Genomic DNA, 14,103 nt, shown 5'->3' on the forward strand with positions numbered 1-14,103 from the left:
GATATTTTAAAGAAATTACATTTTCATTACTATAGCGCTACCAGATCAAGGTCGTCACAAAAGTCAGCATAGATTTCAAAGGCGAAAATCTTGCTTGCCCAATCTTATTGAATTTTTATGAGGCAGTGGATAGAGAGTAGTCAGTGGTAATACAATTGTTGAAATTCATCTGAATTTCCAAAAGGCCTACATTAAAGTACTGCATAAGAGACTAATGAATAGGTCATAGAATACATAGTCAAGGGACAGGTGGCAGATTGGATTGCTAGCTGGCTTCAAAAGAGAAAGCAAGAGTGTGGAAGTAAAGGCTAGTTATTCAGAGTGGCAGAAAGGGAGGAAGTGGTATTCCACAAAGATTAGTGCTGGGGGCACTGCTGTTCATTATATTAAGTTCAGACTTTGGAACCATGAACACTATTTCCAAACATGCGGATGACACCAAATTGGGGGTACAGTCAATACTGAGGAGGACTAAAACAAATTACATTCATAAACTTGCAGAATGGGAAAATAGTTGGTAAATTAAGTTCAACACAGATAAATGTGGGGTAATATCTTTTGCTCGCGCCCAACCCGACCAAGCTTAAAATGATGCCCGATATTTTGGTTGGCAGGTATGCGCCGGAGAGTCGGCAGTGTGTCCGCCGACAATTAAAAGGCCCATTAAGGCCATTAAAAAGTTAATTAAAATAAATTTTTCGCTGCCCGTCCAGCCTTATGGTTGGTGGGCAGGCGTAAAGGCCAAGCAGCCTTTGCACTTTTTTGGAAACCTCATCCATGGGTGGGATGAGGTTTCCAAAAGCAAATAAAAAACAAATAAAACTTTATTTTTTCATTAATAACATGTCCCTGCTCATGCAACAGAGTCATATGAGGTGACATGTTTCATAACATTTATAAAATCTTTAATTTTTTTTAAAAATCAGTTCATCTCCCTGAGGCAGCTTTGTGCCTCAGGGAGATTATGTAGCGCACACTCGCGTGCTTGCGTGAAGGTCGCACCTCGCCCAGCTCGCACTCGTCCTCCCCCACCCCCCACCGCCACCACTGCCCGCACAGGCAGCACTAAGTGCTGCCGCTCGCGCTTCACGCTGAGCGGGCTTTAATTGGGCCCGCCGGCATGAAATTGCTTCCCAGGCCCGATCGTGGGCAGCCGTCAGCTTCCCGACTGCCCTACTTGCCTCGCCAATCCTGCACGCCAAGGGCAAAATTCTGCCCGTGAGGTAGCGCATTTTGGCAGGAAGAATAGGGACGTCACTTAATATTTGGAAAATTCGAGTCTCAGTAGGGCAGAGGAATATAAGGATCAAAGTACACATATACCAATCACTAAAGCTATGTCTCAGGTGACTTATGGAAAACAGTGCGACCATAGGCCATTAATACATGATAGACACCAAGAAATACAATAGGGAATTCAGAAGAAACTTTTTTCCCAAAGAGTGGTAAGAATGCAGAACTCCCTAATGGAGGGAATGGTTGAAGCGAATTGTATTGAGGCAATAAGGGAAAACTAGATAAACATTTTAGGGAGAAAAGAATAGATGGTTGTGATGATAGATTAAGGTGAGAAAAGATGGCAGGAGGCTCAAGTGCAGCATAAATGCCAGGATGGATTGGTTGAACTGATTGATCTGTTTCTGTGCCATATATCCTATGTAATCCCATGCAGTGAACTCACAGAATGGGAAAAGTACCTTGTTTGGGCTCAGGATCCACCAAGAATAAAGTATATATTTTGTGGAGGAAGATGGCTGTGCCACCTTATTGAAGCCCAGGTATATTTTGCAATACATGGGGGAGAATTTTCTCCCGTCGGGTGGGTTGGGCGGGAGCAGGCGCGGGCGGGTGCGCAGCTGATCGCTGCCCGCGATCGGCTGCATGCTGCCATTTTATGTTGGCGGGCCAATTAAGGCCCACCCAGCATGACGTGCACCCAGAAGTGCTCAGCACTACTTGTGCAGGCGGAGGGAGGAGGGAGAGTCGGGGCCTGCGCTCTTTCGTGCGCATGTACCAAAGAGCGCAGAAATCTCCCTGAGGCACGGAGCTGCCTCAGGGAGATTAATTTGATTATGAAAACTTGAAAAAAAAAAATTATTTAGACATGTCCCCCCATGTGACAGTGTCATATGAGCTGGGACATGTCAATTAATTTTAATAATTTTTATTAAAGTTATAACCCCTTCATGAAACCTCATCCCGGCTGTGGATGAGGTTCCATGAAAAACGCGAAGGCCGCCTGGCGCTTTGCCTGCCCACCAACCTTAAGGTTGGCCCGGCAGCCCTGACAACTACTTCAATGAGGCGATTAATGGTCTTAATAGGCCTTTGACAGTTCGGCGGGTGTGCAGTCGACTCCGGTGCGTACCTGCCGAACTGAAGACTGTAATGATGCGCGGTGACATCGGGACATGCACCTGACGTCACCACGCGTCATTTTACGTATGCACGCTGAGCAGAAGATCCTGCCCATGAAGTTTACTGACCTTCATGAGCAGTCCCTGCTTCTCCTGACCATTCCTTGCAGTGTTTTTATATGTGTAACTGCTTAATTCATTGCCTTCAATTGTATCAGAGGAGTCAGAGGTATAAGTGGGATCCAAAAGGATGGAGTGAAAGATGTGCAGAAGTCAGCCCCTGACTCCTACAGCCTACAGACTCTTTTCTGTGTCCTGCTCAAAAAAGAATTTGACCAAGGGCAGTGGGGCTGTTTAGGAGGACTTAGGATAGTTGACAGGGTCATGAAGCAATCCAGACCCATCCTCAGAGCCAATATTGGAGGAGGGTTCTACACAATGCAGCAATACCCAGTGAGCACATGATATGAGGACAATCTAGTATTAATTTCCCTGACACAAGAGGCCTTTAGATTTGTCAGTTCATGCTTTGACCACTGGCTTTGGGTCCTGTGGAATTGTTTGGAAAGAATACTGAAGAGCAGTTTCCCAGAGCTTCAGAAAGATATTTCTTGGGGCCTGCAGGAACTACCTGTTAAGATCAGGTCAGTCCTCGTAAATGGCTCCTTGAATTCAAGGCCCACAACACGGGATGTAGCTGGAATCTATTCTCATTATCTTTCTAATCAGCCTTCTCAGATGTTTGTTTATTTCAATGGAAGGCTACAGAACTTGGCTGTCCATATACTGGTGCAGCCATCTGAAGAGTCCTGCTGGGATTTGGAAGCTCTGAGACAAGGGCCACATTTGTCCCAGGCAGCCCAACCATACACCTACCCTTCAGAAATTACATCAACACAGCACAGAGATATCAGAGGTAGGCATGGTAATGAAGACAAGAAGAAGAGTGAGTCTTTACCAAAAATTGTTGTAAGGCAGCTTGTAGGATTCTTTCTTAATAGCACAGCTGAGAAAAGATTTTTGTAGTCGACAGTGCAGGCTTGGGTAAAAATGGTGGTTGAGTTGAAGCCTCATGTTCCTGTCCTTCCCTAAACCTTCTCTCTTGCTCCCCAGTGGTTACCTTCGCTGCAACTTTTACATGAAAGTGGAGGCCTCACCCACCCTCCCTGGCTTAACATTCAGGGCTTTGCCTGCCTCTGCTTGCCCAGGTCATCACCCCCAGCCATTTACTGATTGTTGGGCTGAAGGACTTCTGCCCCATTTGGGAGAAAGATCTGACTCTGAGAGCAGCTGGCTGGCCTAAGGGCTGGCAGCTCTCTAGTTGCAGCAGTGGCCACTGATGGAACTGCAGGCAGTCCCCAATGAAAAAGAAACATAGATCTGGATATTTAAGTCCAGGGTTTCACCAGGGCCAGGCTGGCAGGCACCAGCAAGAGGGGTTGGGGGCTGGGTTTGTCAGGCTGGGGGAGGAGGTTGGCAGGTGGAACAGGGGATGGACAACCTTGAGGGGAACAGGTGTTCGAACAGGGGGGAAACCTTGCCCCAGTTAGACTGTAAAAAGGCCACCATTCTTAAGTCAGATGGTGAAGTAGGAAACCAGATGCCAACCTTTTACTTAATACTAGATTTATTTACAGAGTGCAACATTAACTTTGTCTGCCTCTTTCCTAACTAACATCCAGTGTCCCAGAAGTCTGTCTTTATACTGTTTTGAAAGAATCAATGGGCAATAAACAAATTATCATTCTTGAACAGAGGCCCAAACAATCCGCATCCACCACCACTCTCCTTCGTCTGGCTGAACTCGTTCTCTCACTGAACAATTTCTCCTTAAACTTGCCTCACTTCATTCAAATAAAAGGTGTGGCTATGGGTACCTACATGGGCCTCAGTTATGCCTGTCTCTTTCTTGGGTATGTGGAACATTTTTTGTTCCAGTCCTACTCAAGTCCCCTCCCACAATTCTTTTCTTCAATACATTGATGACTGTTTCGGTGCCACTTCATGCTCTCGTCTGGACCTGGAAAAATTTATCAATTTTGCTTCCAATTTTCACCCCTCTTTCACCTTCACATGGTCTATCTCCGACACTTCCCTTCCCTCCCTTGACCTCCCTGTCTCAATTCCTGGTGATAGACTATCCACCAATATTCATTACAAGCTCACTGACTCCCACAGCTACCTTGATTACAGCTCCTCACACCCCGCTTCCTGTAAGGATTCCATCCCGTTCTCTCAGTTCCTCTGCCTTCGTCGCATCTGTTCCAATGATACTACCTTCCAATACGGAACTTCTGACACTTCTTCCTTAACCAAGATTCCCCACCCACTCTGGTTGACAGGTCCATCAACCGTGTCCGACCCATCTCCTGTGCCTCTGCCCTCATGCCTTCTCCTCCCTCCCAGAACCATGATAGCATCCTTGTTGTCCTCATCTTTCATCCCACCACCCTTCACATTCAAAGGATCATCCTCCGCTATTTCTGCTAACTCCAGCATGATGCCACCACCAAACACATCTTCCCTTCACTCCCTCTGGCGGCATTCCGCAGGGATCATTCCCTCCGGGACACCCTGGTCCAAACTTCAATCACCCCCAACACCTCTTCGCCTCCCATGGCACCTTCCTATGCAATCATAGAAGATGCAACACCTTTACCTCCCCCCTCCTCATCATCCAAGGGCCCAAACTCTCCTTTCAGGTGAAGCAGCGCTTCTCGCACTTCCTTCAATTTGGTCTAGTGTATTCGCTGCTCCCAATGTGGTCTCCTCTACATTGGAGAGACCAAATGCAGACTGGGTGACTGCTTTGCGGAACACTTTTGATCTGTCCAAAAGCATGACCCAGACCTTTCTGTTGCTTGCCATTTCAACACACCACCCTGCTCTCATGCCCACATGTCCATCCTTGGCCTGCTGCAATGTTCCAGTGAAGCCCAACACAAGCTGGAGGAACAGCACCTCATCTTCCAATTAGGGATTTTACAGCCTTCCGGACTTAATATTGAGTTCAACAACTTCAGACCATGTACTCTGTACTCTTATCCTCACATCCATTTTTATCCATTTTTTTAGATCCTTTTTTCAATATTCATTTTTAAAATTTTTAATTTTAATTGTTTATTTTTTATCCACATTTTTATTTTTATTTATTTTAATTTTTATTCATTTATTCATTGTTTTATCCCCACCTTTTATCCTATTTTCAATCTTTATCCCCACCACCATCCCCTTCCCCAACCCTACCTTCACAAGGGCCATCTGTCACCTGTTCATGTTGTTCTTACCTTTATGTCACTATCAGCACCTCCTTTAGCCCTTACCACTACCATTAATACTCCCTTTGTCCTTCTGTTCATGACATCTTTGTCAATCTCTCCTTTGTCCCCTCCAATCGCTGGCCTTCTATCCAGCTTCACTTGCTCCACCCCTCTTAAACGTTGTGAATTTCATCACATTTTTACTTTTATTTAGTTCTGAAGAAGTGTCACGTGGACTAGAAACGTTAACTCTGGGCAGAATTTTCTCTTCGGTGTGCGCCCGCCGAACTGTCGAAGGCCTGTTAAGGCCATTTAAAAACCGATTGAGATAATTGACAGGGCTCCCTGTCCAACTTTACGGTTGGAGGGCAGGCGATGAGCCCAAGCGGCCTTTGCGTTTTTCATGAATCCTCATCCACGGGCGGGATGAGGTTTCACGAAGGGTTTATTAAATTAATAAATACGTTTTTCACATTTTATGAACATGTCCCAGCTCATGCTACACTGTCACATGAGGGGACATGTGTAAATTATTTTTAACTTTATTTATTAAAGATTCTCAGTATGTTATGAATCTCCCTGAGGTAGCTCCGTGCGCATGTGTGAAAGAGCACAGGCCCCGCCTCTCCCTCCTTCCCCCGCCTGCACAGGTAGGGCTGAGCGCTACCAGGCGTGCGTCACACTGGTTGGGTCTTAATTGGTCCACCCACGTTAACTGGTGGCGCACAGCCGATTGTGGGCGACGATCAGCTCTGCACCCACTCATGCCCACTCCCGACCGGCCCGCCCTCCAGGGAGAAAATTTTCCCCTCTGTTTTTCTCTCCACAGGTGCTGTTAGATAAGCTAAGTTTTTCCAGTATTTTCTGTTTTTGAAACAAATGATCTAACCTTTCAAAGGAGTAATATAAATATTGGCCAGGACACTGGGGTAACTTCCCTGCTCTTCTTCGCACTAATGCAATGGATCTTTTATAATCACCCGAACAGGCAGATGGGGCCTCAGTTTAACATCTGATTTGAAAGGCAGAAGTCTCTCTTTGTACTCCTTTGTGTATGCCTATAAAATTATTAAATAAACTAACAGCACATCAAAGCAGCAAAAAATGAATTCAGATTCCACCAAATGTGGTAGTGGAATCCGAATCCATGTCTCCAGATCTCCAGCCTGGGCCTGTTGGTTACCAATCCAGCAACACTGCCACTTACACCACCATCTCCCCATAAGTTTGTCTTTATATGCATTTGAGTATACAAAGTAAAATTAATGAATGAACTCTCAATCAAGTTAACTAATTAACGGCTCCTTAAAGGGGCACTGTAACAAAAAAGAACAAAACTTAAAAAGAAACTTTAAATTAGAATAATGTTTCCAGGGCTGTTGATGTACTCCACCCCCTGCGGTGCCCACTGGTCACGGAAAGCCAAATCTCTCTTTATATGCTCTTTTAATAGAACCAAAAATCAATAAAATAACAAATTATTGGGGGCAGTATTGACAGCCTCTTAAAGTGGCACTAATACTAAAGCAAAACGTCAAAGGAATTTACATAGTCGAATTAAAATGCTGTTCCCGAGCCGATGATGCATCCAGCTCCAGCAGAGCCCATCAGTTGCGGAAAGCCATGTCTCCCTTTATATGTGCTCAAGGTACTTAGTCAGTCAATGCCCATTACCTATATCCTAAATCTTAATAATGCAATCAACATACCATTAACAAAGGGTTTGTCATTAATTGGCCACTTAAGGACCTTAAATTGGCCCAAGGGTGAGCGGACCGCCTGCGCCTCCCCGCTATGGATAAAATCTTAGCAGAAGTACGTAGGTGATGGACACTGCTACTATGGCACCAAGTTTAACACCTTCACTGCCGGCCAATCTCCCCTAGTGGGGGCATAAAATTCCAGCCCTTAACCCTGAGGCTGTTCCCTTGCATCTGCGCAAGGCCTGTGTCGGAGGCAGCCTCCCACCCATAAGCTCTAATATCACTCTTGGCACCTTCAGGTGGGAGCCATTGCAGGTTTCCAGCCAGATAGTCCAGTGGGGACACCCGTCAACACTGTGTCCCGCTTGCCTAAAATTGCCATAAGTTAAAATTGGGACAAATGTTTCAGTCAAAGCTCATGACCATTCAAAAAATGTAAGTTCACCCATTTCTCAGTTTCATATGACATGCAGGAAACTTTGTACTCTTTTCAATAAGTTTAACTTAAGTCAGTTGCAACCCTGGTATGAATGGCAGTATTACTGTAATGGCAGCTTCGGCTCTGACTGTCTGCATACATGCATCACCTTCGGGAGTGAGCGCATCATCTGCCCCAATTCACTTGTACCAAAGTTTTGTGTCCAGTTTAGAACAGACCTGGCCTGAACTACACACTAAATTCTGGTTTTCTGTGCTATTTTTGTAGGTTAGCTGTTTTAAAAAATTGTTTCATGTTTCCATTTATTAACATAGTAATTACCTGTTTGATAGGTGTGATGCTAGTAGCCCATACATCCACCCAGTGGGCTGGTGTCAAGAACAAGGGAAACCACTTACTCCTCCTCAAGGTGGGTGAGTCAATATGCTTCAGAGATCAGTACAGTTCTTGAAAATCAAGTTATAAATAGTGTAAGAACTGTCTAAGCATGCCAGTTGTTCAATCCTTAAAACGTTGTCATCATTTATATAGTTCAGTTATTTCTGAGAACAGTGCTTCCCAAACTGTTTCCCAATGTGAGCCCATTTTAATGCCCCAGAGTTCATGTGGAGGTGGGGGTGGGGGGCTGCAGGAGGTGTGGTGGTTGCTCACAAGTGTTGTTGAATGGAGGTGGGGAGTTGCGTCTGCCCAATTTCTCTCTCCTCCGCCATCATCTCCCCCACCACCCCCGCCTTCATCTCCCCCTCCTTCATCTTCCCCTTCACCACCCCACCTTCGCTCCCCTCCTTCGCACCCCCTCCTTCTCACCCCCTCTCTCCTTTGCCCCCTCCCTCGCACTCCCTTCCTTCGTACCCCACTCCTTTGTCCATGTCCCTCCCTCCTTTGCCCCCCTCCCTCCCTCCCTTGCTCCCCTCCCTCCCTCCTTTGCCCCCTCCCTCCCTCCTTTGCCCCCTCCCTCTCTCCTTCATCCCTCTCCCTCCCTCCTTCATCCCCCTCCTTCCCTCCTTCATCCCCCTCCTTCCCTCCTTCATCCCCCTTCCTCCTTCGTCCCCCCTTCCTCCTTCGTCCCCCCTTCCTCCTTCGTCCCCCCTCCTTCGTCCCCCCTTCCTCCTTCGTCCCCCCCTCCTTTGTCCCCCCTCCTCCTTTGTCCCCCCTCCTCCTTTGTCCCCCCTCCTCCTTTGTCCCCCCTCCTCCTTTGTCCCCCCTCCTTTGTCCCCCCTCCTTCGACCCCCCTCCCCGCTTCGACCACCCTCCCTCCTTCTTCCCCCCTTCGTCCCCCCTCCCTCCTTTGTCCCCTCCTTCATCCCCCCCTCCTTCGTACCCCCCTCCCTCCTTCAACCCCCCTCCCCTCCTTCGACCCCCCCCTCGACCCCCCTCCTTTGACCCCACTCCCTCCTTCGTCCCCCACTCCCTCCTTCATCCCCCACTCCCTCCTTTGCCACCCCTTGCCCCTCCCTCTTTCACCCCCTTCCTTCGTCCCCCCTCCTTTATCCCTTCCTTCATCCCCCCTAAAGAGGCAGCGTTTCTCAAAAAAAAAGTCAGTTATCTATTCACATGCTTTTTTGCAGCAGCCGCCATCGGGCCTTAGAGGGCAGTCCATTAGGCCATGCCCACCAACAAAAAAAATGTGAGGACGTGAAGGGGCCTCACAGCTGTCAGTTATCAGTCCACGACTCACGGCAGCCATTACTGCCTCAGAGTTCACGACCCCACTTGGGGCCGTAACCCACAGCTTGAGAAGCCCTGGCCTGAAGTATGTATAAACTTAGTTATCTAACAGAAATGAGTGTGTAGAAAATAGCTGTCATTCATTGATAAGAGAATATTCTGTACCATGAAAAATTGCAAGAAAAATAGAATAAAAAGGAAACCTCAATTGATCAAATGGGTTTGACATTAGACCCCGTTATACCCGTTATCCAGGCAATGGTATTATCTGATACAACCGCTTGTGTGAATCAAGCAGTTTTCTTCTCTTTGCTATGCTCCTGATGACCGTATACCTCTCGCCCTCATCATAGCTGGGAGAGTCCTGGAGCCTTCTGGCTTCCCCTGCTGCCAGTACTTGTACTCTACCTCACTTTTTAACCCAGTCAGGGTATAAGTCTCCATTCTGGTGCTTGAGTGTGATGGAGTGTTTAATGATGCTTCCTCAGAAGGATTCATCTCCTTTGAGGTGCCTTTCTTGCCCTGGCTGTTGAGAAGGAACTAGAGGAAGAGGGGAGGGTTAAGAGTTAGGCTGACAATGACAGGCTGGACCGTAGCAGACGGCATGCTTCATAATGCAGCTCCAGGTAGTCAAATTGTGCATTTCTCAAACATCATTAAGAGGTCCAGTAATTGTCAAAGATCTTGTTCACAGAAACCCACAGCTTTGACTTGTCCTCACCTGACAACTCTTGAAGGACAACTGATCTTAAGCATTTGCTGCTGCAGTTCCAGTAGTCCCATGAGGCTGGGGTCCTCCTCGAGTCTTGCTCCTTGTTATGCATTGTCTTGTCCTGTAGAGAGGTAAAGTTACTGAGTGCCTTGGGCAAAAGAGAACATGAATGTGGGTCTTCTGCTTGTTATGTGGGATGCTGAGGGAGAGACAAAGAGGGAACTAAAATGAATACTTGTTGATTTTGGAGCATGTGTATGGAGCATAGGGTGAGAAAACCATGACCGAAAGAGTTTTTGTGCAAAGGCTAGGAGGTTTGAGGAGAATGAGGCTAGTGGTTGCTGTGAAGGAAGCAAGGAATAAGTGAGTGAATGTAATAAGAATGAGAAATATTCTAGTGTGGCCTTGTGCTGGATGGTGGAGTATGTAATGAAGAGTAGGGAATTGTTGAAAGTGGTGGGGGGAGGAAGTACTGTTGTCATGTGTGTTGAGAGGTGATTGAAGCACTTCCTGTACTGAATGCAGGTTCAGGAGTGGTGCTCTTAGGCTTGATGAACCCAGTAATCTATTCCCATACTTGGTGTACTTGGGGATTTGCCCACAACATATGCTAATTCAGTTTCTTGCCATTCCAACACAAAATCCCTTAGAAGGCAATGCAACCTGCTTAACAAGGTGTATTCTCTTCAAGTTGGCCTTTGGCTAGTTGACTAAAATTGTGGCAATGGCTGATGAGGGGCAGAGTGGGAGTTGTGGTCTCCAGCAGGGTCAGTAAATCAGTTGGAAAATCGACCAGTAAGATTAAATGGGCCCGGGAATTAAAATACTTAAGCCAGTTTTTGGAGGCAGCGAGGAAGTTTTGAATTGTTAAGAAAACTCACCTACTGAAAACTGGCCAGCAGTTAAAATCAGGGGTCTAGTTTTACTTTCAGATGGTTCTGATTACATTTCAATTGCTAGGCAAGAATTTTCATTGTATTAGCTTGTAGGGAGGATTTAAAACTTGATTTCTGTTGTTTTAACAGTTGTACTGGGACAGGGGCAGTAAGTTGGGTGGAGACTAATCATTCCAGATCCCTGCATCAGTTTTGGCTTTCCAGGTTCACTTCTGCCAGATATTGAAAGCATCCACACATCCACACAAATATTCAAATGAAGAGATGGTGGCTTGGCATCATGGGCTGGATTTTTCTTCTGGGGTCGAGAACTGAACGTTGGGAGAACTTCCAGGTCATGGTCTCGCACTGTGTTGGAAGTGGAGCCTGACACGATTTTTCGTTACCAGCCCAACACGATCACTGTCCAATTAAGGATAACAAACAGGTTCCTGAGGCTGGAGGGTCAACAGTCTGGATTTGGGAACCTTGTGACAGTTGAGTTCAAAAGGTCTTGCCAACTTCATATGTCATAATGTAATAGTGTATGCTAAGTTATAGGGCTCATGAATTCTGTCCATTGTGGATACTGGGTGAGTGGGCATAGGAGCTGTGGATATGGAGGGGTGGGTGAGGCATGAGGGCTAGGGTACTTATGTACAGAACTAGGCTGATGTCCCAGTGAACGGAGGAGGACCTTCTAACCTGCCCGGTTCGGCATCCAACCGCCTCTGGACTGCTTTGGGAGCCGGCGTCCCGACTGCATCCTATAAAACCTAATCACAGGCAAATCGTAGAGACAACCGATTAAGATGAAAATCACTTGGAGTAATCAGTTTAACTTCAGTTCACATACCAATGCAAAAATAATAAATATGTTCACTAAGGGAGTTATGTAATACAGGATGACAGTTTTCACTCAATCTGTCTTACCAACAATATGTATAATGCTTCTCCTTCACCATTTTTCTCTTGCTTAGACTGACCTCCTGGTCTTATGATCTTGAGGGAGACCAGTAACTTTCAAAAATAAATTCAAACTCAGTTATTAACTGAATGAATTAATCATAAGGTTTCATGTTTTAAACAAAAGTTTTTACTGTACAAGAATTAAACAAAGCAAGCACTACTAACTTCATACTGTATATTTCGTAAACACATATTTTAAACCCAAAAATTCTCAACAGACTACTTCCCATTCTACTTATATTACCAGTCAAGAGTTCCTCTATAATTTACAGGATCTGAGGATTCCTTAACTTCTTCTGGGACAAAACTGAGGTGTGCCACAGCTCTCAGGAATTCACTTTGATTCTGCTCAGTGTTCCTGTTATTCTCTGAGGGATTTCTTGGGGTCCTTCCAATAGCAACTTGGTTAGGCGACCCTCTGACTCTTCCTAAGCAGCTCATGATTGTGGACACCCCAGCTCAAGCATGGGCCTCACTGCTTTTTTACTCAGTGACTCCAAAATCAGACAACAAGGACAGATAGCCCTTGCATCTGGCCTACAGCTACTGGCAGACACACTTTCTGCTCCTCAAAGCTGGTCCCATGGCTGATCCAAACTCCAACTGCTTGTTTCTGTCAGAAATCACACAGATAAACCCAAAACAAAAAAAACCTCCCTGCAATCTATCCCCACGGCAACACCTGGGATGTCCCAGACAGAGATTTAAACTAACTATATCCAATTCCCAAGCCTGTCCTTTTGTTCTGGGACACCATATGAACAATTTAAACCCGCTATGAAGACAACTGTAAATATCTCGTCTCCACCAAGAAACTCAGGAAAGGACCACCCATTGTTTAATGTTTTCCCGCTTCCAACTCTGACCTTATGGAATAAACATAGGTTATCCTTTCAGTCTGTTTACCAGCTTCCCAAACCAGTGCTCTCATTAATAAATTTAAAACCCTCAATTTCTAAGCTAAAAGTTATACACCTAAAACATATGAATCATGACAGTAAATGTTTTTGCAACACTAGTGTCTGTGTCTTGACGTTTTACTTTCCACTGACCAACAGAGTTCAACACTAAGGTGTTAGATGCTATCCTGAATGGCCACACTTAGCTCAAAAGCTAAACAGTGTTTGGGGCCTGTGCAAAACAACTTGCTACCCCAAGCTGAATAGTCTGGCAACCCAACATGGGATTACCAAGAGAAAACTCTTTTTTAACCAAGCTTTTGCCTAAACCATAATGGAATCACTATGTCTGTGCCATCTTTGTTGAAAAATGGCTTAAGAAATCCCACCTTCTCTTTCTGCAACAAGAGATAAAACACGGACACCGACAGGCATTGAAGCCTTTGTAACCAAATGCTATCAGGCAGTCAAACAGTGTAGACTACAGAAAGTTTAGGATTGAGGGTAGAAGAATCTTAAATACCCAACAATGTGGAAAATTGCCCAGGTATGACAGGCATGCAAAAAGCAGGACAAACCCAACCTGACCAATTACCGCCCCATCAGCCTACTTTTGATCATCAGCAGAGTGATGACAGGGGTTGTTGATAGTGTTTACCAAGCTGCACTTATACAGCAATACCCTGCTCACTGGCACTCAATTTGAGTTCCACCAGGACCTCATTACGGCTTGGTCCAAACATGGACAAAAGAGCTGAACTCCAGAGATGAGGTGAGAGTGACTACCCTTGACATCAAGGCAGCATTTGACTGGAGTCAATGGGAATAAGCAGGAAAACTCGCCGCTGGTTGGGTCAAAATCCTGGAACTCCCTTCCTAACAGAACTGTGGGTGTACCTACACCACATGGACTGGAGCAGTTCAAGGCAGCTCACTACCACCTTCTCAAGGGCAATTAGGGATGGTCAATAACTGTTGGCATAGCCAGTGATGCCCACATCCCGTGAAAAAATTTTAAAAGTTGTTGGAAGGATGTAATGATGTAAGGAATCATAACAGGTTCATCAATTTCTATTCTTAAGCAAAGAGTAGAATGCAGATTTTGTGGAGAAAGAATGATGAGATTATCAGCACTCATTATTAAGGAGTAAATTGGGCAGCAACTTCAGGCATTTGCACATGCACTTACACATGGAAATCAGGAATTTGCTGTCTGAGTTG

At 45.8% G+C, this 14,103-nt stretch overlaps 1 protein-coding gene across 3 annotated transcripts in view; it reads left to right on the forward strand.

Moving 5' to 3' along the window:
- LOC121278880 (lethal(3)malignant brain tumor-like protein 4) overlaps positions 1-14,103 on the forward strand; it is a 385,309-nt gene that overhangs the window by 106,129 nt on the left and 265,077 nt on the right. For all 3 annotated transcript variants that reach the window (XM_041189341.1, XM_041189342.1, XM_041189343.1), the window contains one exon: positions 8,092-8,168. In XM_041189341.1, the coding sequence (XP_041045275.1) occupies positions 8,092-8,168 (77 nt within the window). The remainder of the gene's footprint in view (positions 1-8,091; positions 8,169-14,103) is intronic.

Source organism: Carcharodon carcharias, chromosome 6 (genome assembly GCF_017639515.1).
Source record: "Carcharodon carcharias isolate sCarCar2 chromosome 6, sCarCar2.pri, whole genome shotgun sequence".
In the NCBI taxonomy this organism is placed as follows: Eukaryota; Metazoa; Chordata; class Chondrichthyes; order Lamniformes; family Lamnidae; genus Carcharodon; species Carcharodon carcharias.